The sequence below is a fragment of the Ailuropoda melanoleuca genome, chromosome 10, assembly GCF_002007445.2.
Source record: "Ailuropoda melanoleuca isolate Jingjing chromosome 10, ASM200744v2, whole genome shotgun sequence".
In the NCBI taxonomy this organism is placed as follows: Eukaryota; Metazoa; Chordata; class Mammalia; order Carnivora; family Ursidae; genus Ailuropoda; species Ailuropoda melanoleuca.
Window position 1 is genome coordinate 93,210,511 of NC_048227.1, and position 25,099 is coordinate 93,235,609.

Genomic DNA, 25,099 nt, shown 5'->3' on the forward strand with positions numbered 1-25,099 from the left:
GAAAGAAAGAAAGAAGGAAGGAAGGAAGGAAGCAGGGTCCTGGGATCGAGCCCCTCATCAGGCTCCCTGCTGAGAGCCTGCTTCTTCCTCTCCCACTCCCCCTGGTTGTGTTCCCCCTCTTGCTAGCTCTCTCTCTGTCAAGTAAATAAATAAAATCTTTAGAAAGAGAAAGAAAGAAAGAAAAGAAAGAAAGAAAGAAGGAAGGAAGGAAGGAAGGAAAGAAAGAAAGAAAGAAAGAAGAAAGAAAGAAAGAAAGAAAGAAAGAAGAAAGAAAGAAAGAAAGAAAGAAAGAAAGAAAGAAAGAAAGAAAAAGAAAAAGTAAGGAAGGAAGGAAGGAAGAAATATTTGAAGCAATTGAAGGATAGGATATTCTAAAATTAAAGATGTGATTCTTCAGACTAAAAATGCACCATTAGTACTGACCAGCATAAACAAAGTTAAATTTACACCCAAATCCTTTAGGGTGAAACTCGAGGATATTAAAGATAAAGCAGAAAAGCAGATGACCAGTGAAGGAACTGTAATTAAGCTGATAGCAGATTTCTCATCAGAAACAAAAGCTACCAGATGACAGTAGAGTAATATCTCCATGGTGCTGAGAGAAAGTCATTGTCAAGTAGAATTTTACACCCAGCTAAACAATTACTCTCTAGACGTTTTTTTGACATGGAAAGGTGGTTTACCACTTGCTTCACTGAAAGTACTATTACAAGAAGAATTATGGGGGAAAGTAGGGAAGGTGTAGGCACAAGAAACAACAGTGAAAATAGCCATTGATTAAAAGATGTTGGTGAAATGAGTTTAATATTAAGTGCTACAAGTTTTTTGTGTGTGTTAAAAAAATGTTGAATTAGATAGCATTGATAAGATGGATAATTATGGATAATTAAAAGTGCTAAGATCCTTCCAGATTTGGGAAGAGTATTAAAAAAATTAAATTACTTCAGACTTTGCAGGCATGGGAGGTAGTGGGACTGACATCAGTGCCCTCAGCCTGCCCAGCAACAGCACTGGGAGGGTGGTCGGGTCCCTGAGCAGCAGCTGTGGTCTCATGACTGGCTTAGGCCATGCTCAGTGCTGGGGGTTGGCAGTTCTGCCCAAGAGAATGTCATAAACGAGGCTCATGGGGAAAAAATTGCTTCAGATTTTATTAGAAAAAAAATTTTCTAGCCAAATTTGAATGTTAGAAATTTTAAATGCTCATCTTTATGTCCATCCATATGTGAATGAATTTTTAAAATTCTGCACCCTTCCTCAAAACCTTCCAAGTAATGAAAGTATTTTAAGTTACATTGTTGTTATTTGTAAAGCTGTCAGAATCACATATTTAGGGAAAAAATTATTAGAATATTAAAAATGTAAAGGTAACCATGAAAATAATAGAGATGTAATCTTTAATTCTAAAGCAGTAGAGGAACAGCAGGGAGTATTATTAAAACTTTTATTAAACCAACAGAAGACATGAAAAGAGAAAAAAGCAGAGTAAAAGAATAGCAAACAGAAAGCACAAAGGAAGATGTAGAAGTAAATCCAAATACGTCAATAATCATAGTAGAGACAGATGATTACATTTGTCCATTAAAAACAGAGGGGTTCATCAATTGAAAATAGAGAGGCTCCAAATCATGGGATAAGAAGGTCACCATTTAAATACTAAAAGAAAGTTTATGATATGAGACAATTTTTTTAAAGATTTTATCTATTTCTTTATTTGAGATAGAGATAGAGAGAAAAAGAGAGAGAACACACATGAGTAGGGAAGAGGGGCAGAGGGAGAAGCAGATTTCCTGCTGAGCAGGGAGCCCCATGCAGAGCTTGATCCCAGGACTCTGGGATCATGACCCGAGCTGAAGGCAGATGCTTAACCAACCGAGCCACCCAGGTGCCCCAACAAAGTTTAATATGAGGCAAAAGGATTAATGAAAAGAGACACCACCTACAAATAAAGGAAACCAACTACTAAGAAGAAATTCTATATACATGTTAATGAGATGACATATTATAAACTACAAAAAAAAGGAAAACAGACACAATTATTTGTCAGCTACTTGGGGCCAGAGTACTTAAGCTGATACTTTAAAAATAGTAGATGCCTTAATTCATAATGTGATTAAAGAATCTTGGCTTTGGTTTATTGACTGTTTGAGCTTGAATTGTTAAAACACGATGAACAACCAACTTTGAAACTACCCCAAATTAAGAATCTCTGAAATCAAATTTCATTAGACCATATTGTGGGATTATAGATCTAAACTATATAAGAAAATTCTAATGGAAAATTTAAAATTAGAATTGCAGATGAAGCTCATCTTGTGTTTCATTTCTAACCATATAGCATTAAAGAAATGATAACCCATTTCTGTATTCCTCAGTATTCCTTCAACCAATCACCGGACTCCATCCTCATAATTTATGATTTCATAAAATTCATGCCCCCAATTTTTTATCAAGATGGGACTCTTAAAGTGCCCCACTTGTATAAGATTTAGGGTGTCCGATGGTTTCTTAAGTAACTCCTGCTAGGGCTAACCTCTGCTTCAAGGCATTCTTTGTGCAAATATTCCAGACACTCTATATAGAAGAAGGAAAGTGATTGATAGCCAAAAAAACCATAATTATGAGAACTAGTGCCTGATAATGTATCCCACTTTTAGTTTTGAAAATGTTTGTACAAAACTGGGTTGGGCCCAGTGTTTTTACACTAGAATCTGTACACATTTATCCACCTAATAAAATAACCACACAATCTGGCAAAATGCAGCGTAGTTGGCAGCCTTTCCTGCCCTGAAGCCTGGAACAGCATTGGACCCAGCAGGTGTGGCTTTCAGAAGGTTCAGAGAGTTGTATTCAGGAATCATGTCCAGCACCCCACCTGTGTGCAGTGTGCCCTCCTGAAGGCCTGGTTGATGTCCCAGCTTTTAATAGGCTCAAATGGCCTCTATTCATTTGCAATGGATAATGAAGACTAAAATGACCAAGAAATTGACATGTTTTGCTGGAAATCCTTGATATTGACATGAGAGACCAAAATTACAATAAATGTTAAAATCCTTTAAATAAAAGATCCCATGTGCTTTAAAAGATATTTTTAATATTTGGAGTATAGATACTACAAAGTATTTCACACTGTTGTACACAAGAAACCTATTCTTCCCCTTGTTAATACCAGTTTGATAGTCCTCTCTTTCTCAAGGATTAGGGGCAGGGAAGAGAAGAACTCTCAACACCCTGGACCTAGGAAGGAGAGGAAGAGGAAAAATGTTTCCTCTTATTTTGTTTTTCCACAAGGTGTCCTTAGTCATAGGTCCCAAGCAGTCATGACCCAGTTAGTGAGATCAGACTGGACCCTACAGTAAGAATCACTTGCTTAGATAGGCAAGGGGAGGAGCAGTGTGATGAGGTGAGACACAAGACCCTGATGCCCACATTAGAGCATGATCAGTCCAATAGGCAGAACATAAAGTGACAGTGGGCAAATTAAACAGCTGTGACACGATGAAGTGCCAATGGGGTCCCAGTAAATGGCCCAGAATCCAGAAGTATGCTGTCAAAAGCTCACACTCAGGGGCGCCTGAGTGGCACAGCGGTTAAGCGTCTGCCTTCGGCTCAGGGCGTGATCCCGGCGTTACGGGATCGAGCCCCACATCAGGCTCCTCCACTATGAGCCTGCTTCTTCCTCTCCCACTCCCCCTGCTTGTGTTCCCTCTCTCACTGGCTGTCTCTATCTCTGTCGAATAAATAAATAAATAATCTTTAAAAAAAAAAAAAAAAGCTCACACTCATAATAAAGTCTTATGACAGACCTGATATTCAGAAATAAGACTCCATTCCCTAGGAAGGGCTACCTAGGAAAAGCAAGGCAGAGCACCATCTTCTAGAATCTAGAGGAACCAAGGATACAAAGGAAGCTACGAAGACAGGCTTAGACACAGGCAGCGAAAATGTCTTCAGTTACCAGCAGTGGGCCTCAGTAACTGAGTGGGCCTGTCCTTGGAGACAAGGAAGGAGTACAGTGGTCAGACTAGAGCCCAGGAATAGGGTTATGCTAGCTGTTGCAATATCTTAAGCCTCTGTGTGCTGCCCTAAAGCAATGATTTTCAGGTTTAGAACCTTCTTTATCAAATGAAATCTGATACAAGACCCAATATATAAACCTAGGCAAAGCACAGCTCTTCTGGTTTCAGTAGGGTGGGGGTCCTGGAGCCCTACCCATTCATACCTCCCCCACCATGCACCCTGTGTGTACCTCGACTTTTCCTTTTACTGGAACTCCTTAAATCCCTCCTTTCTAGGCCCAGGATTAGCCATAGGATTGGAGAGGATTGAGTGACCTTGACATTAGAGAGATGTTCCAGAACTGGAGAAGAATTCAGGATCTCACAGAAATTCAAGATGACTTCTGGTAAGCCTTCTGAGTAGACAAACACAACCTAACACAAGTGTGGTTTGTAACACCCTCAGCAGCCATAGTCCCCATTTTTCAAAAAATCCCCCACTTCTCACCAAGTTGACAATGGCCTCTGAATTTTGTTCATTTGAGAAGATAAAAAAGTAAAGTCTCCAGTGATTTCTCATTCATTCCGTAATCTTTCACTGAATAAAGTGGTAGATGTTCAATAAGTGTTGGTTCCCTCTCCTCCTCTCCCCTCCCTTCTCCTCGACTCTTCTCCCCTCTTCCTCTTCCTCCTCTTCCTCTTCCTCCTCTTCCTCCTTCTCTCCCTCACCATTAGAACCTTAATTCTTTGGGCTAAATGACTGTCCCCTACTAAAATGCAAGCATTTCTGGGAAGCACATTAAGCTTGATCACTTTTTTATACCTCTGTGTGCATTAATTTATGAGATCATTTCCACTAGACTCTGAGCCGAGAGCCATTTTGGATGGGTAGGAGTCAGGGGAGGAAGCCAGAGAGGGCGTGAGAGCACTGGGTACCTACAGGGAGGTGAAAGGCCCTCAAGGGAACAGGGGAAGACAGCCATGACAAGTTTCCCACAAACAGGATCACACCCAGTAAGGTGACACAATGAAGAGAGCAGAGCACAGATCTGAGGGTAGCTATGATCTTCTGTGGCATTGTGCCTGGCTCAGCTCACTGTCCAAACCCAATTATTGCCACAGACCTCAGAGGATGGCCTCAACTGGCCCCACCATGGTCCATGAAATTTGGAGACCAACTGAAAGTAATTGCTCGGGGCCACTGCCTGCAGTCCACTCATACCGAGCCTCTCTGGCACTAATCCTGGGCCGTAAATACCTCCATCCTGCATCTTTCCTACATTCCATGCCCGGAGAGTCAGCATTGTCTCTGTGTGGACATGGCATGAGCATTCACTGTCTGCAGCCTCCTATCCACAGTAGTCCCTTTGAGTCTTATCCTACAGCCCACTCTGAGTGATTGTTAGGAACCTCAAGTCCCTGCAGAGAGAATGGATGAATTATCCCTCCTGCCTGGAGTTTTATCACAAAGCAATGTTTAATTTCATGCATTCAACTGGTGTTCTTTTAAACATTTTGGAAGATGGTCAAGGTGGCATTCCAGGCTTCGCATTTGAGACAGGAGAATTTTTCTTGGCTGTCAGAAAGAGATGCCAGTCTGTCCCAGTCCTAAAGAGCAGAGGAGCCTGAAAGGCCAGAGGCCAGGTGCTCCCTCAGTGCTGCTCTTCTATTATTATTTACGATTGCCCTTTTTAAGGTGCAGGGAGAGCCCAGAGCCATTTATTGAGTCTGTGTCTTCACATGTCGCCCTAACCGCCAAACTTCTGTTTTAATTTGCATCTTGATTTCTTTATGAGCAACATAAACTGTCAGCACAATAACATTTCTGCTAGTTCGGGTGCCTTGCTGTGCAGTTGATGAGTTGCCTTATTTAGTGAGAGGAGACTTTTCTGTCAATTTGCCATAGGCTTGAGGGAGAAAAAGAGAAATCTTCCACAAAGGCAGGAATTGGTGTTGCAAAAATAAAGCATGTTTAATATTTATGGGCATTTTAACATGTAAAAATGTTGCATTAATATTTGAATCAAAACATATCTTGAAGTAACAGGGACTTAAAGCAGTATTTCTGAGGTATTAGATATCTGAAGTTGAGTTTTCTTTCGTGTGTATTTTATTTCAGTTTCTTCATCTGTGCATCAATAAACGTGCATGTGCTTAGGGCTGGGGAAACTAGCCTTGTTGGGTGCTTTTCAGTTCAAGAAGACAGTAGATCACAGCATTTCATTCTCTCCCAAGACCTCATTAAGATGATGATAAAGGAATTTTAAAAGGTCAGACACACAACAATGAGAACAGAAGGATCACACAATTGAACAGATACCTAGGAGAGGAAATAGAATGTTGGTAATTGATAAAGTGGGGCCAAGGAGGCCACAGCCAGGAGTGCATTCAGAAGGAAGACAGCCAAATAAGAATCCAGTCTACCTGAGCCTTGTTGACCTGTGTGGAAATGCCGGACACAATGGAGGGTAGCTGTAAGGCAAGAGGCAGGCAACAGGGATTGACTGGAGATCTCCATGTAGAACAGTAACCGTTTACCCATTCCCACCTGGGAAAGTCCAGCAGCTGTGTCTGAGGTGAATGTCCCCAGAGAAAAGACTCCCCCACTATCCTTCTGGCAATTAAGTAATCCTCAGCAAGATGGTGAAGCCCACTGATTGATAAACCCTACCAATCTCAATCACAGTTCTCCATAAGTTTTTATGGACTCATTATTAAATATGCATGGACAAGCAAAGCCACACCTTAAAAGAGAGGAGCTAAGATAAGCAGAAACTATAACCCTAAGAAAAACAGAAATTTCAGGAAAAGGAAAAGTTTTAAAAGAGAGCTCTACTTCGTTTCCTCAGAGAGATCTGAGAAAATATTACATCCATAGAAAGAGCAGAATGCCATAAAAAGAAAATCAGGGTGTATCAAGAAAGAATTCTAGATATTAAAATATGATTATTGTGACAAAAAGAATCAATAGAAGGACATGGAAGATAAAGTAAAGGAAATTTCCTTGAAGAAAAACAAAAGACAAAGAAGAAGAAGAAATGAAAGATTAAGAGTCACTTACTGGATCAGTCAAGGTCCCAAATCCAACTACAAAGAAACTAAAATTACAGAATAGAGAAAAAAAGCAGAGAGTATTATTTATACACACACACACGCACACAAACACACACACTACAAAATAATAAGTCTGAAAAACATGAAGCTCCAGATTAAAAGGCCCTACTACAGGTCTTGATCTCAGGGTTGTGAGTTCAAGCCCCACATTGGGCTCCATGCTGGGTGTGGAGCCTACTATTTAAAAAGGCCCTACTAAGTGTTCAGCACAATACTAAGTCCATAATGAAATTTCAGAGCACCAAGGATAGAGAGAGAGATGTTAAAGCACATTCATGTTTATTCTCATGCTCTCTCTGCCCACCCATTCACACATCACATACAAAGAATTGAGAACGTTACTGCTAACAAATTCCTTATCAGCAACACTGTAAGCTAGAAAACAGCAGAGCAAAAAGTTACTTGAGGAGGTGCTCCAGCAAAACAAGGGAGTAAACTAAGCTATAGTTAGATATAGAATCTAATTAAATGGTATTGTTACCTCTGGCAAGTACAACGGAGAGGCAGAGAGTGGTAAAACAAAGAGATAGTCATTTTTCATTATAAACTTTTTTATTATAACAGTTTTTGACATGTGCATGTATTACTTTGACAAAAACGTTTAAAAAATTTTTTTCAAGTAGCACGTGTACATTAAATTAGATTTTAAGACTAGAAAAGAGAAAGAGGAGGGAAATACATAGCTCCACCATCTCAAACCCAAACTTCGTTAAAAATTTTTGGTCTACATTCTTCTAGTGTTTTCTTTAATACAGGTTTTCTTGGGGTGCCTGGGTAGCTCAGTCCATTAAGCATTAGGTCGTGATCTCAAGGTCATGATATTGAGCCCCACGTCACCCTCCACACTTGGCAGAGTCTGCTTCTCTCTCTTTCCCTCTTGCCCTCTCCATGGGCTATCTCTCTCTCACTCTTGCTCTCAAATCAGTAAACCTTAAAATATATATGTTATTCTTTTTTTTTAAAGTACGGAGTTGTAGTCCTAGTGCATATATATTTTTTTTTCCTGATTTTCTCACATAAAAATTTTTCTTATAGTTACATATGCTTTGTAAACATTTTAAATAATTACAAGTATTTTACAATTAGATATATTATAGCTTACCTAATTTCTATATTTGAATAGTTTATAATTTTTTGATCTTTTAAATAATACCGTGCTAAATATTTTGCCGTAAAAATAGAAGTCTTTGTCAGATAGCTTGACTCCATCTGAATTTTGCTGTTTTTGTTTGGTTAGGCTTCCTAGATTTTTCAGCTCTTTATGAAATCACAGTGATTGTGGTCTCCATATCTCTGATAAGCACCAAAACTCCTTGACCTCAAAGACCATGGTTTGTTGTTGTAATAACACTGTTCAGACAGAAGAAGTGCAAAGACATTTCTGGGAAGCAGCACTTACTGCCTGTACAGATCCCTGCATAAAGTCATCTTGAGCGCTCAGTAAATTTTGTTGGCAACTAATTCAAAAGGGTCTACTGAAATCGAATGAAAACTGATCTAGATAATGGATTGATCCTCATCTTAAAACATGTCAGGATAAAGCTGTGACTACTTCTTTTTCTTTAGTTTAATAGAAACTTGGAATTCACAATCTTGGAGTCCAAATGAAGGACTTCAAAATATATTTTGTCTCTTATGTCTGTAAGTGTTTCAGTTTCAGGAGCTCCATTGGACTAGAGCCCGCAGTGAATAAGAATATTGGCTAAAATAAATGTAGCCTATACTCACCCACAGTCCTTCATCTACCATCCTGCAATCAGATACACAGGGACAGACTCAGAAGGGTTTGGTATGAAGGACCACAAAGCCACCAAAACAGATGTCATAGATGTTATCCAACCAACATCACATACTGTGATGATCACAGGGGAAAGAAAGTGGTCCCAGAGGGCTGTGTTGAGAAGGATTCTGAAGGACACTTTCCATCTCTGCTAGAAAGAGTGTGTCATCAGTAATTCATGCCTGGCCTGAGCATGAAATGAGAGAACACTGGTGTCTGGCCATCTGCTACTTTCAAGTCCATTAAGCCTCACTAAAAAGTCTTACTTGACTCTTCTGGTTCTGGTTCAAATTTCTTTATAAGGCTTAAAAAGGCTTACAAAGAAGAATGTATGGTGCAATGAAAGTTGGCTTAGACCACACCCATTCCATTTCTCCAAATTGACTAAACCATTAAATTTGTAATCTGATTACCATGGTCAGTCTACAGGGCAAGGATTCAGGTACTGCAACCATGGTGACTGGCACTCGGGAATTTTTCTCTATCCCATTTCCAATGCCGCCATGTTGGACTGGCAGTCCCTCCAGCACAGCAAGCTGTCCTTCAGTGTGTCTTTTACTTTACCATTCAGCGTTTTCCTGCTATCTGTGTTTGTAGCATGTGAAGACTGGCTCCCAGATCGATGTTCAATCCATATTGAAAAAGAGCTTTTTTTATGTCAAAGTATCCTTACCTTGTTTCATGTGCAGAGTAGAATGAGTTATCATGAGAAGTAATTGCATAATACCGTTTTGTTTTTCCATCAAATTATCTTGTTATTTTGGCTCACCACAAATAACCGGTTTCGTATTTCCTTGTTTTCCTTCCTCTGTGTTTTCTCTCTGAGTTAGCTGATGTCACTATTTTTAAAACTCTTGTGATCACCAGTAATCATGTTTTTAAATATAAGCTAAAAGAAAGAGGAATTGAGATGCTGAAGATGATGGAATATTCCTAAAAATTGGGTGACAGGAAAAATAATTTGCATACACGGTTTCTGATCTGAGGAAAGGATCAGTGATGCTGGGTATTATTGTCCCTATTTTACAGATGAGTAAATCGGGCCTCTGAGAGGTAGACATGGGCTACACTCCACAGCTACTAATTGGTACGGCCTAGATTTGAACAGAAGTCTGTTTGATACCAACCTCAGTGCTTTTCCCTCTCCACCTTCCCTGAAAGGGGAAGAGTTACATGGTGAAGGTTGAATGAAAGCCTTATAGTAACTCATAAACTTTGGAATAAAAAAAAATTACCAGGACACCTGGATGGCTCAGTTGGTTAAGCATCTGCCTTCAGCTCAGGTCATGATCCCAGGGTCCTGGAATCAAGTTCCACATCAGGCTCCTTGCTCAGCAGGGAACCTGCTTCTCTCCCTCTGCCTGCCACTCCCTCTCTCTGACAAATAAATGAATAAAATCTTTTTAAAAAATTACCACTTTTTCTAGATCTTCCAATTACAAAACTATTCTTAAAAGTTAGTTAATTTAAGAAACAGGCCCGTTAATACAGTTTCATGGACAGAGATTATATGTCTCGGCCCCATGTTATGCAGATTGGGGAAACTGAGGCTCAAGATAGCATGATTTAGCTAAAGACACCCAGCTAATTCATCACCAAGCTGAGACCAAAATCCAAATCTCCTTTAGCTCGTTTGGGAGCTTTGCATGTGGCTTCCCAAGGTTTGCACTGCTAAAAGCATCAGAAATTCTGTCTTCTAAACTCCAAGGCCATTACAGACAAAGCTGATATTATAGGCAGGAAACTACATAAAAACACCAACAAGTCTTTTTTCAATTCAGTAGTTCTTAGACAAGGTGCTGTCTTATATAAAAGGATAAATAAAATATGAATAGTCTCTAAATCACCTTTTGTGATAAGACTAACTCCACCTGGGATTTCAATCCTTCCAGTCTTTCCAAAATTAGAACCAGGAGAGGAAACATTTGTCAAGTTCTGCACAGAAATAAACAGGCAACTTTCTGTCTCAGACGGTAGCAGGCACGAGGCCTGCAGGAACCTGGCCATACCGGGTGAGGAGAAGAAAGCCGAGCTGGGAGCGCAGGGAGGGAGTACCCATGGCTCCAGAGCAAGTACCCACAACTCTGATCTCTAGAGCAAGCTCAAGTGTGGAGGGGGCAGGTGGTGCCATGGGGAGGAGCCCTGCCAGGGGTCGGGGGAAGATCACTTGGGGACACCAAGTGGCACTCGGTCCAGATGGCAACCCTTTTGTGGGCATCATTACGGAGTCCTACTTAAGCTGACCTCTGGCCACCAGCAGGGCAGGCTGGGAGCAGACCCAGCTCCGGGGACTTCTCCAGCCAACAGTGGGGAGGCTGTGCCCTGCTGGGCGGCACCATAGGCCTGTCCCAGGGACCCCACCTACCAGACGTGGCTGGCAGTGAAGCGCCAGGATGGGAGAGAGCCATGGTCAAAGCTGCCGTCATTCCCTGGATCTGAGTGACAAGGCTTGGTGATCTATAGTGTGCTGGTTCTCATCGTGCCAGTAACGGCTCTGAAACATGCTCCTGCTGCTGGGACCGCGGAAGAGGCAGAGAGAGATTCCAGGCAAGGGAGATGGGTAAACGAAAGCATGGAATCACCAAATGGTAGAGTGTTGGCATCTCCTGAAGAGTGACCTCTTCTCGGAATTATCAGAGTTTCTTGGAAGTGCAGATTCTGAACCTTATCCGAGACAAAGCTAGTGTGTCAAACACTCCTCAAGTAGGCCCAGGGAGTTGGCATTATTAACTGATTGCTGTTCCCACTGCATTGTGAGTAAGTCATTCAAAGGTTTTGAACCAGGGGAGTGACATGGATGAATGTGCATTTCAGCTCAGTTACTGGGGCCGTAGAGAATGCGTTCTGGAAGCAGGCATGGGAGGAAGAGACACTAACTAGGCAGAGAGGCGCTGAACAGGGGCTGGGGTGTGGAGCGGGTCGGAGAACGCCGATGAGGAAACCAGAGCAGAGCCCGGAGATTGAGTGATTGAGTGGACGTGGAGTCAGGTGAGAGAGGGGTCAGGAGTGACTCTGGGGTCTGCATGTCGGAAGTGATGCTTCCTGTGAGCCCATGGGGCCCTTGGCACTCAGAAGGTGAGAGTCGTTCATCACAGTCGGTCCTGTGAAACATTACAGGAGCAAATCAATAAAAGACGATTTCCTGTAAAATCAAAGTGGAAGATGAACCCCCCCGCACACACATACACAAAAAACCCTAGAGTGTCTAAGTGTATGCTTTTTCATATAGTATAGTTTAGAATAAATTTCAATAAAATGGATCTAGTTTTTTTGGTAGTTTTGGATTAAAAGGATTCTCTTAGTTATCTGGAATGCTCATTTATAGAGAATGTCTCACTTCCCTAATAACATGAGCATCCTAGAGCAAAGCTTTTAATCTTTAATAAGGATTAAATTTGTTATTTAAAGCAACCTTATCTTAGAAGCACTGCATGGAAGGAAAAAATGAGGTTGCATAATCATTTAAATATATATACACGTACGAAGAGAACTAAAAGGGTGACTGAAACAACACAGGATAGCTAAGCCTTAATGCCAAAAATAAACCATCAGGGCAGGGAGAACCCGAGTGGTTCTGGGGAATCAATGACACCTGTCAGAGCAGGACACTGTGTGAGCAGCTGCGTGGACACCTGTCCCATTGAGTTTCCCTGGACGCTAAAGGCCACTCACTGAAGGTCTCGGGTCCAGGAATACGAGTGGACGGTGTGAGTGGCCAGAAGCGGTTTCCTGAGGCCCCTCACCCTTGAGCTGCTGGGAAGTGTCACTGATCACTGTGGCGAAGCTGCAGGCAGCTCAGTGTGTGGGTCTCACTTTCTGCTTCCTTTTGACCTTACACCTGAGTCATCTTTTATTTATGTCCTCCCATAGGATGGTTGTGGTCAACACCATTCATCAACCTCTAATGGGCTCAAATGGAACTCTGAGATCCCCCAGGACGTGCCTTGATCTAAGAAAAGAAAAATTGCTAACGGCACTTCTTAAACTAGGAATTTATGTTTTCCCATAAATTGACCTTGTAGGGTTATTTGTGGATTCCAATAGGGAAATGACCTTCATAGGTCCGTGCACCTCCTCAGCCCTCCCTGCTCCCACCCCCGCCAGCTGATGTCCTCTGCCCGCTTGGGCAAGCTCCAGGCCAGGATCACTGGGGACAGAATCGTGGCTGTGTGTCTTGGCTTTTTCTTTCTGCCATTTGTTCATTTATTCACTGACTATTTATTGCACCCCTGCTTTTTCCAGGCAGGGTGCTAAGTGCTGGAGACACTGTGAACAGACAGTCTGTGCTCTCACGGACTTCCCACCTCGGCAAATAATGACATAGTTGTGATTCAGAGGAAACTGTAACATGAGCTCTGAAGAAGTATGTGGGGTCTGGGGTGGCTCTGGCAGGCTCTGTTACCCGCCCCTCCCCTCCTGTTAATGCAGGTCTCTGGGGCTGGATGGCAGTGGTGGGGGGGGGAAGCAGGAACTGTATATTGGACACATCTCTCAACACCCCCTAAACCACTATCAACTTACTCCAGCCCTTTGGTGTGAATTCTCCACCTCAGCACTCAGGTCCTCGGCCTCTGATCACCCCTGCCCTGGCCTGAGATCCCCTGTGCTCTGCCGCTCACCCAGCTCCCACTCCCTCCCCTCAGACCGGGTCCCTCTGACCTAAGGCTCAGGTCCTTGGCTCTGGCCAGCTGCCAGAGGTTACCCGGACTGTGAGGGACATCAGAGCATCTTCCAGCAAAGCCCAGTCATCCTCCCACACATGCCTCGATTTGTTCTATGACACGCAGATCTCCTTTCTTCTGATAAGAGTAAAATATACATATTATAATAAAAGCATTTATATAAAATAATTTTTACTTAAGGTATTTTATAAAAATGACATTTCAGAAATGAATAAAGTTCAAGTGCCGTGTATTCCCACCTTTTACATTTACTGCCAGAAATAACCACTTTGAACAGCTTGGTGTTTGTCCTTCTGGATGTGTTTGTGTTAATGTGAACATATATATATATATCTTCCTATTGTCCTACATCCTCCTATTGTCCTGTGATCAGGTTTTTTTCATCTGATTATTCATGACGGACACTTTCAGGACTGTACTTGTAAATCCGCCTTAGCCTTCCCAGGTGCCCAGTATTTCACTGTAGGAATGTCCCAGTACTTCTCAGGGAATCAGTCCCCCATTAATGAACATTTAAGTTCTGTCATATTTTGTTGTAATAATCTCGTAGTATAGAGATGGTTCAACTTAAGGATTTTTCAACTTTAGGATGATGTAAAAGCAATACGCGTTCAGTAGAAACTGTACTTGGAATTTTCGATTTGGATCTCTCTCTTCCTGGGCCAGTGATAGGCAGGAGGCGCTCTTTCCTGGTGCTGGGCAGCGCCCAGTCCGCCGCACCGTCAGCAACGTGTGTACCGCCAACCATTCTGCGCGCGTGCAGCCATTCTGTTTCTCACTTTATGTACAGTATTCAATAAATGCCATGAGATACTGAACACTTTATTATAAAATAAGCTTTGTGTTAGATGATTTTACCCAGGCTAATGTCAGCGTTCTGAACATGTTTAAAGTAGGCGAGGCTAACTCGCGATGTTCAGTAGATCAGGCGTATTAGTGAGTTTTTAACTTAACATATTTTCAACTCCCAAAGGGTTTCTCCGGATGTAACCCCGTCATAAGCTGAGGAAGATCTATATACCCCTCTGTATCAAATTCTTCTTAGAAAGGTATTTGGGGTCTAATAGCGTGCATTTTTACTGGATTTTCATATACAGTAAAATGTTCTTCGTCACCCCCCACTTAACCCACGGCTGGATGGACTGATATACTCCATTTGCTTCTAGTGTATTCCTCCCTGGGAGCTGTGTATCCCTGCTTCCCACAGGAGACCCTAGTACTTAGCTAGAGTGTTTGTTGCTGAATCTGTTTGTTCCAGTTGAATTTGTTATTTTTTTTTAAAGATTTTATTTATTTATTTGACAGAGATAGAGACAGCCAGCAAGAGAGGGAACACAAGCAGGGGGAGTGGGAGAGGAAGAAGCAGGCTCACAGCAGAGGAGCCTGACGTGGGGCTCGATCCCATAACGCCGGGATCACGCCCTGAGCTGAAGGCAGACGCTTAACCGCTCTGCCACCCAGGCGCCCCTGAATTTGTTATTTTAATTGTGTAATTTATTTAATTGATATATAAACCAAAGATGTATGGGAGGGAAAGAAAGGGTTGTTTTTTAAAAAAAAGTTTATGATACATTTTTCTGATTCCCAACTTGAACTAAAAAAAATTTTAGTAGCTAACCACCTACCCCAGTCATGTCAGATACAGGGCGGCAACTGATTCATAAACTTCATCAGCCATGTGACCGTGGTCTCGGGTTACGACCGCTCTTGACCTGCCTTGCCAGTGTCCTCTCTGGGAAAACATCCTGTAGCTGTTTGATTTATTTGTAAATTGGGTTATCCTTACTCCTTATAAGTACTTAAGAACCAGGCGTGCCTTTTCTAGGGTTTCCAATACAATCCACCTCATAAAAGTTGATGTTTAGCCTTCTGTTCACCCGCCAAGCCATCGTAAGCTCTTGTACTGCGAACAGAGACGCGATCTTCAACTCCACAGAAGAGAGACAGAAAATCTGGAAACCTCAAGTGTTGCCTTTGAAAGTGAGAGAGTATATGCAAACATCCTTTCACTCCCTCACCTGATAGGACGTTGGAAATGATTTTACAGCCTCTCCAAAGTCTACACAATCCTTCATGTGACTGCTGTGGGTACTTACCGTCATTATTTGTCGACTATATAGATACACAGGGAAACACATTTCTATAGGGTTGGCTGTACTGCGTTCTCTGATTAAGTCAGAACGAATTAAGAATTCAGCCACACGGCATTCACTCAACAAATATTTGTTAAGTGCCGACCATATCCCAGTGGGCTGGTAACTTCTGGGTTACAGTGGGTAGTGGGTATCCCGGGGGGAAGTGCTGTCAAGATGCTTGTCATCTAGCTAAAGACTTCGGGCCACTGGGAGATGCACAAATGCAGTTTACCCATCAGAGCAAGCACTCCTGGAGACGCTCAGACCACGTGTGCACCTGGCCAGTGGGACAGGAGGCAAACAGGCAACAAGAAAGTTTTCTCAGGAGATCTATGAATTCTCTCAAGGCTTGCCCATGTAATTGAAGTATCCATTTCGCTTACCGTGTATGGCATTTGACAAAGCCAGACAACTCACTGCTGTGTTTTCTCTTCTAGGATATCAATGAGTGCATTCTTGAAAACTATCCTGAGTGTTCCAACCCCAGATTATTTTACATCATTCCGTATTTTTGTGGACAGCATCCCAGATGCAGGTAAAGACGAAAACAGACTCGTGGCATGCTTAGGTGGAGAACAATGGCAGGAAAGCCACCAACTGGCACTGTGTGGAAATCTCTTGTATGCCTAGTCTCTCGGCCTTCTGGAATTCCGTTCATGTTTACTGTTAATCTTTAAACATTGCATTTGAGACTCTGAGTGTCCTATAAGTGATGAAATTAACAGATCAAGGTCTGACAGGGGCCTTGGGACCACCCCATAAAGATGTGTGACTGGGATGCCAACCAAACCCTTTTCTTAATTCTGAACTCATAGCTGTCACCACTCAGCCCATGAGGTAGTTAAGACCAGGGGTGAGCCCCCAGCCTGCTCCTCCATAGTGTCTCTACTCCATCAGCAGCTGTTCTTGCCCAGGTGCCCTGTCTAATTGGGTCTGAAACACGGATGGTGTGCTCACCCCCGAAAGTCGATAGTGTCTCTCTCAGGAGACATACTTCGTAGAGCAATACGTTATAGTGATTTCCTCTCAGCCTTACTTGGATGCAAGACCTTCTGTAGAACGTGACTGACTCAGATAGCAAGGCTCTCAGAGTGTGGTCTGTCCACCTTCTGCATCAGCAATAACATCCCTGGGGCCCTTGCCAGGATCCCCCACCTCATCACAGGTTCCGAGGTGGGGCACAGATGGTTCTGGTGAGTCTAGTCAAACATGTAGCCTTGAGAAGAAATGGCAGTAACGCACCATGAACATTATCTTCGCGTGGGGGAAAATAAACCCTCTACCAGAACTGACACATCCCCTCCCCCGAAGAGAACATTGATGAGAAGGTTGGTGTGTTCCTGAAAAGACCAAGAGAAAAACCGTTTCTGAAGGGGAGCTCTTCCCTTGTCCTTTCTGCTCTCGTACTCTGATCACTGCTTAATTACCATGTGTGTTGTTATTGTTGCTTTGCTGAATTTACCATAATACAGGACTTTGTTTATGGTCCGAATTCTGGGACTAGAAGTGTCGGTTTTCTGCTTGATCATAAACTTCCTGAGTTCAGGAGGCCTCCCCCCTCCAACCCTCACCCCTGTGTATAAATGCCTCCTGGTTCACCGTCAGTGCTTCAGATCCTGGGAAGATTTGGGGCCAGATGACTCACTTTCTGTCACAGTGAAGATATTTATTCCAAGAAACATGATTCTAACTCCCTCAAGTATTTTCTTAAATTATACATGTCTTAATCTTAGGGAGAGTACTCACAGTGCCTTATCCTGGTACACACATAATTTTCAAAACTCTTTCAAAACGTCCCCTTGTTCCACCTTGACAATTATTCGCGCTGGGTAAGGGCTGTTATTACAATTTTTCAAAAGAGAACACCAGCTTGCCCAAATTCCCTTGGATGGTAGATGCCGGCCAGGCCTGGAGCCCAGCCCCTCACATAAATGCTGTTAGCTCAGAGCTCTGCCTTGCAAATGAGATTAGGCTGTTTTCCTTCTGTTAAATCTAAAAAAAAAAAAAAAGAAAGAAATTGTCTTTAAACTCTTAAGAAGAATAAGATGATGAGCAGACATGACCTGATACCTATTTTGATTTCGATAGAAATTCCGTCTCAGTAAGTTTCATGATTTCAAAACCTCTCGCTTTATTGGCTTGTTCCTTCTATTAAAAAGCCATTCTCATCGCCCCTTGGTTAGTGTTTATAGGACCTAAGTGCCTGGGTCTGTATTCTCCTTCTCACAAGTATTTCGGCCGGGCCCCTTGACGCACTGGGCTTGGCGGTGCCGACAGGGGAACGTGGTAGAGGTCAGAAGGCAGGACAGGCTAGCAGCAGCGGGAAGACCCCAGGAGGCGGCCGCATCAGGCCTGGTCCTTGAAGGAAATGAGATTTGGACTCAGTCAAATGGCGGTGGGTGCGTAGAAAAGGTACATTTTCAGCGTGTTGTTGCCGCATTTTGAAAATGAATCTCTAACTGAAAAATCATTTTTATATCCATAAAGGGAGCCTGGTGAATGGGCCCTTGAAAGAGCAAAACTGAACGTGAATGAAAACTTCCTGCTTGTGGGGATTCTCGAAGAGTTGGAAGACGTGCTGCTTTTACTGGAAAGATTTTTACCTCATTACTTCAAGGGTGTGCTTAGTATCTACAAAGACCCAGGTAAGCGCCGCACGCTCTTCTGCGTTTCGAGGGTTATTCACCTTGAACAGGACTCAGGCCAATAAAGGAGTGAAGTCTTCTGTTCATGAAGAGAGGTTGCCCCTGGCTTGCAAAGGAAGGATAGAATCACGAGCTCTAGATGCCAAAACCTGGAGCTTCAGGTCCCAACCTAAACTTGCCATGTTTGAAAAGGCCTGATGGTTCCATTGCTCCCGTTGGAAAGTGCCCCTGGCAACACTGCATTGACCTTGTCCTGAGCGTGTTGCCCGGGGTGTGCCAGTGAGTAGACGTGTACATGTTGGAACCCACTGATGGAGACAGGAATGTGAAGGAACCACCGCTCAATAATGTTTTGGGCCCTGCTTCCATTTGACAAAGCACTCTGGCGTATACAATTCTGGCAATAGAATAGACAGAGGGGCACATTGAAAATGCAATTATGATTTTAGTCTAACAAATGGAGTGGTTTCCAAATAGAAGCAAGAAATGGAATGCAGCAGAGCAATCACAGAGGTTGCCTGTAGTATCCCTGTAAATATAATTACTTTCGGAAAACCATCATTTATTTTTCTCATTATTACTTGATCCTGAAAGGCAAACAACATTGCTTCTTTCCACTTCTCCTTAATCTACTGCTACCACCACTAGCCTTGCATACTTATTCACTGGTCTCTTGGTGTTTTTTCTTGTCCTGAGATGGGAGGCAGCCTTGTGCTTTGTAAGAATGAGGAGCAGATGGAAAGGCCCCCCAAATGGAGCCCTGCTGCCTCCCGGTCCTCCGCCAGACAGGGGCCTCATGCCACACCTGCGTCGTTGGCTCATACCGATGCCCACGTGAACTGGGCTTTGCCCAGAGCGGCCCTGGATCCTGTTACATAAGGCGGCCCTACCCCCCACCAGGGGTTTGAAGGAGGAACATGGCTGGCGGGTGGGTGCTGCCCCAGTCTCTCAGCTCTCTCATTCAGAAATAAACTCAGATGAACCTGCATGGAGGAACGTGACCGTGAACTTCATGGGTGCCCCACAGGCGTGTCTCCTCAACAGGAAAGGGGTCTGAATAGCTAGAAGCAGAATAAACCCTAATTGCTTTTTGACACCAGGCCTTCCTTTGCCCCTGCGACAACGGGCAATTTAAAGAATTTCAAGAATCATGCTGTGACCCATTTTTAGCTCTGGAAGATAGCATGAATGCAAGTCTTTGTGCAAGGTGGGGTCTACCTCTAAATTAGACTTTTTTGAAGAAAAGGTTGAGATTATTCATTGTTATTTGCTCTTTTTGGCTTTATCTTGTTGTAGAGCATGCGTGTGTGCCTGAGTGCAAGTGTGTGTGCACGTGTGTGTGCTCACACGTGCACGTGTGTGCTCACACGTGCGTGTGTGATGCGCAGTATGAGATAAATCCTGGAGACACATAGCTGTCCAAAAAAATGGACGCCCTCTTGTCCCTGCACTTGAGAAGGGTTTCGGATATTTCTATGGCACACGCCGTCCGTCCTCAGACCAGGGCCTGCTGTCATTCACGGCGCCACAGCCCAGCAGGTGGAAAGTCAGCATCTGGGGTGTGAGCCCGAGAGCTTAGCTGAGGGTAGTTTTGTCTTTGTTCTTTTTAAATACAAATAAACCACCAATCAAAACCTTAGCCCGAAGAGCCCCCTTACCTGCTGTTGTCAGAATCTATCATCTTGACTTCTCAGCTATTTTCTCCATTTAGATACGTGACTTCTCAGAAACTGGGCCTTGGTCCCATGATCTATAAGCATGTTCATTAAAGTAGAACATATTTCTGAAAATTGAGTTACTATTAGCTCTTTTGACGTTAGCCATGATCTTTCCACCTATAATTTAAAGATTTTTGTCCTTTTGAGTTTGGCATAGGGGTGTATTAAATCCTCGGACGTTTGCTGCCTTAGAGAGGGAGGGTAAGGGTTGTCTGGTATTCCTCTGTGGTGGGATAGAAGGTTTCCATAAGGCCAGAGTCGGTACACGACCAGTTCACACAGTCCAGCGGTATCAGTGGTTAAAGTAGTGAAGTATGTCTATACTGCCCGCAGCGCCCACCCTCCAGGTACACCTGCCCCCCCCACCCGACAGCCAAGTAACAAAGGGGGTCATTCACGGCCATGGAGGGAGGCTTCAGAACTCTGGCCCAGGGCTACAATCGGCAGGAGAGCTCTGAATTCAGGGCCTGAGTGGAACCTGTCGCCACATATCTTGAGTACCACCCCAGCAACACTCCCTCCACTGCCACACAGCGTGCAGACAGCAAATTGAACCCTGGAGTGATTGCTCAGGACTTTCCACCGTGCTTTGTGATCTCTTGGGCATCTTCTGGAGAGATTCTTCTGCAGTGACACTGAAGGCCAAGCATCCCACAGTTGCTCTCTCTCAAGGCATTCCACATCCCCCAGGCCAGGGGACAGGAGAGGAGCACGCACTCCCAGCCCACTTCTCAATACATTTTAGCCTCACCGCCGCCGAAGCACCTGTACTGTTTCCTCGTAGCCAGCAGGTTGGGGTCAGCCAGGTTAAGGAAGAGTGGCAGCAAGTCCCTTGAGTGATTTCATACCAGAGCTGCCTCGTCGGCACATTTAGTCTAAATTCTTGGATTACGGCGCGCTAAAATCATCACTGTTGCCCTTCATTGAAGAATTTTATAACTGAATAGCCTAGAGAACAGAAGGAAGAAAAACTAAAATCTTAGACACGGAGGGACATAGCGACCCTTAAATCATTGCAGATTAACCAACCATAGAGCTGGATTTGAGGTGCAGACACTTCAGTGACCATTTTTTCTTTGGTGCCTGTCCTGTTGTTTTAAAAAATGTAGGTGTATGCCCATTTTTACCTCAATGCCCCTCCAGCCATACAAAGCATATTTAGACCCTTCTCATTACTGAAGAGAAAGCACCAGCAGCAGTGACTGGTTGGGGAGCCAGTAAAAATCGTAATGTCTAGTAGTCAAATGAGTGGTTGCTTGTTCTCGATAGGAATGATATTCCCTAATTCCTTCCAAACAGTACTGCTTGTTTCAATAACCCACCGCATAGGGAAGTTATAACGTCCCTACATAATAGCTTGACTCTTTGCCCCTACCTTGTCCATTCTTTATAGGAAAGTATGCTGACAAGTAAATTTGTCGCCTACCAAAAATATTTGAAAAACATAATTTTTAGGAATTAAAAAAAATATTTTTTATTAATGCTTGCATTCTGGAGACCCATTTAGCATATCTCAGAAGGAATTTATACTGTAAGTACTCAAGAGGAAAATAAAAAATGAGCTTTAGCATGTGAATAACCAAGAGAATAACCAAGAGAATAACCAAGAGAATATGCTCAGATGTTTCTCACCTGCCAGGGGGGTAGTTGCTGATGTGGAGTTAAGTCCTAAGGGAGCACTCAGTAAACGCCCCCCAGCCTTGGTTTGAGTTTGGATTAGGGAGAACCCAGCCCCAGACACGTGTGCTGGGTAAGAGCAGCCGACCTCCCTTGTTCAACCTGCACAGTCTGATTTGTTTCTTGATTAATCTTGATTATATTTGCTCATTACTTACCTTTTCAAAATGAGAAACTGGAGCCAGCCCGGAGAAGTGGAGCGGCTGACCCATCATCACCCACCAAAATGTGGAAGTAAGGTACGGAACTCACCTGTTCCTGAGCCCTGAGTGTGGTGTTCATGAATGCTTTTTCTCCTTTGCTCGTAAAAAACTGACACACTGTGAGCCACCAATGCTTTTCTTAGTCATAATTTCTTTAGGAGCTAAAAATCACCGTGGTGTTAGAAACCAAAATAAATAAGTGAATTAATTAAAGACAGAGAACATGTGAAAATCTGTGATAGGAACAGTCCTTTAAATGAAGGTCCCTTGGTTTGGCAAAATCACCGAGCTGTTATAGTTCAATAGCGCCACCTAGCATCCAGACTTCGGAACTGTATGACCTAACATTAACCCCCCTTACCTTTCTCCTGCGTGGAGACTTGAAAGCTCACGTGTCCAATTCTTTTCCTTGTATTTTAAATACTTTACATTACTAGCATTACATTAGTATTCATTTTCAACTTTTTTCCATTACAAATGTAAACATTGGCGCCACAGTAGGGAATTTACTAGACTTTTGTGGGCTGCCTTGAGACTCTTGCCACCAACTACTACAAAGGAAAAATTTGTAATTCCAAACTTACATACCAACTCTGCAGAGTTCATTCATAAACTGGGTGCTTTGTTTTTTTTTAATATTCTTCTTTAAATATTTTTGTTAACAATGATAGAATACAAATTTAAATATCATTTTTTTACTATGCACAAATGCTATTTAGACCTCTCAGTAGGAGTACAGTAATGTACTCTGAACCCATATGCATGGCAGTATTTAAATCTGAGGACATTTACACAGAAAATGATAGCAAATATGTAGAAGAGAAAATTCAATATAGTATGCTACAGGAAAAATTCAAGTTTTCATCCCTTAATCAATAAAAATACCAGACTGGGTTAAAACAAGTACTGAGTGATTAAAGTTTGGCCTATGCATCATAAAGAACAGCCATTCTTTAAGAAAAGAACGCTGAGTTGGGAGTTCAGGAGCCTCTAGTCCTCTTTCTGCCACAGTACTGCCCATGTGACCCGGGGTAAATGCATATTTGGTGGCTTACCTCTAAAGGCTGCATTATTATGATACTAAAGCATCAAGCAGAATATTTTAAGGCTGCATGCTCTACCTTTTGTTGTTTAGCACAATTATAGGGTACTTTCCCCCCCTTAAAAAAAAAAACAGTCCTTGGACAGCCCACATTGCCTTGATAATTTCCAAGTTTAGTTATGGTGGCTATCGCCACCTAGAGGGCATGACAGAATCCTACATGGAATGTGATTGGTTCAGAATCCTCTTTTGCCAGTAGCTAGCGATACTGAGGTGACCAACTCAAACTCTCTGCTCACCGTGTCCATCCCTTTCTTTCCATACCATATGCGTTTCTGACGAGAAGACAGGATGTCATTATGGTTAGAGCACAGAGTCTGGAGTAGAGAGCCTGGGTGCTAGGTGTAATCCCTCTAAGCCTCAGTCTCCCCATCCGTATAAAATGTGTAAACAATACAATCTGCTTCTCAGGGTTGTCATGAAACACAACTGATCGAATCCATGTAAAGCCCTAAGCCCAGAGCTTCACATATGATAAGACTTCAATAATTATTTATTAGCTTGCCAACCACATCACAGGAGGACAGGGCCTGTGTCTGAAAAACAGGACATCAGGCTATCTTCGTAACTTCTATATTTTGAAAGAGAGAGAATATATGATGAACCTTGGCTTATTTTGACAGTTACAGCTGACCTATAAAATTGCGTGTCTTTAGGAAATAGTATTTCTGACTTAGGAGGAGGGGAATGATTATATTCTGGCTAATACCCTATTTCTGGAACAATTATAGGGAATAAGTGTATTGGAAATATTACTACAATGACACCTTCAGAAGCTGAAAAATACACATCATTCAAGTCATTGAAGATTTTTTTTTTAATTATCCTTTTTTATGCCTGAACTCTTGCCAGAATTATCAGGGAGTTAAGATTTCAACTTTAAATGAAAGCCTCTGTTGAGATATGATTGGGGGCAATTACCATTAACTTGTGCTGAAAGTTGAATCTTTCAGACTGTTATATATCATGATATTTAGTAGATATAGGATGGGTGTCCAGAGATTTAGTGGATTTTATTCTAAGTAAGTCCCTAAGATTCAGTTCTTGAAAAATCTTCAGTTTGTTTCCCATGTACAAAATGCACTTCCGAATGCTGTTAATAAACTGTCCAGCAGGTGGCAGTGTCTCCACTTTCTCAAGGACTAGCCTGTAGTTTCCTGCTACAGTTTGCATTTGCAGACAGGAGTTTACATAATGCCTGAATACAGATGTACAATTTTGCCCAATTTGGGGACTAAAAACGGGATCCCAAATATCAAAAGGATTCCAAGTACAATTCATTTCAGTATTCCAAACTACATTACAGGAGAGCCATTGGGGTGAGTGAGGGTAGAGGGAGTTTTACAATCAAATAAGTTTATGTGGGTTAAATATATACTGTAAACTCTGGTTTTGTAAAAATAATCCACCATTCTGCAATGTCTGGATTAAACAGATGCTGTCTTTCATCTTTAATTCCCACTGTTATTTCCCACTTCCTGTTGTTTTTGTGCTACAACAAAACTCAAAAACATTCTGGAACCTCATAGAGATACAAGTTATGGCTGGGAGGAATTCAGACTATCCATTTACAGAGAGACCAATGAAGTTGTTTAAAGAACTCAACTGTCATTTATAAAAATAGGACTCCACTTGCTATTGGCTCTTCTGGCATCGGTATTCTCCATGAAAATCTGCTTGCTCACCAGCCACGTCCTGGGTTCAGATACTAATCATGTTGGTAGTAGATTGTGTGTGTGTGTGTGTGTGTGTGTGTGTGTGTGTGTGTGTGTACGCGCATGCACATTCACGTTCGAACAACGAAACTCCTAGTTATAGCACGGTCATCTCGGAGTGAGTAGCCTTGGGTCAGAAAAGCAGTAGCATTTCCTAAATAATAATAATTTGCATAGAAATTTACAGTTCCTAAAGTACTTCCATATAGCTAGCTCATTGGATTCTTCACGAATCCTCTGAAGTTGAGGAAGACAAAGTCTTTGTCTCATTTTCTAAACAAGGAAGCTGAGATTCAAGGAGATGGAGCCACCTGCCTGCAGTGACCTAAATCC

General features: G+C 42.7%; 1 protein-coding gene across 7 annotated transcripts in view; it reads left to right on the forward strand.

Moving 5' to 3' along the window:
* The window catches only part of UST (uronyl 2-sulfotransferase), a 292,373-nt gene that overhangs the window by 226,496 nt on the left and 40,778 nt on the right, over positions 1-25,099 (forward strand). For all 7 annotated transcript variants that reach the window (XM_002920514.4, XM_034669267.1, XM_034669270.1 and 4 more), the window contains 2 exons: positions 16,144-16,241; positions 18,194-18,351. In XM_002920514.4, the coding sequence (XP_002920560.1) occupies positions 16,144-16,241; positions 18,194-18,351 (256 nt within the window). The remainder of the gene's footprint in view (positions 1-16,143; positions 16,242-18,193; positions 18,352-25,099) is intronic.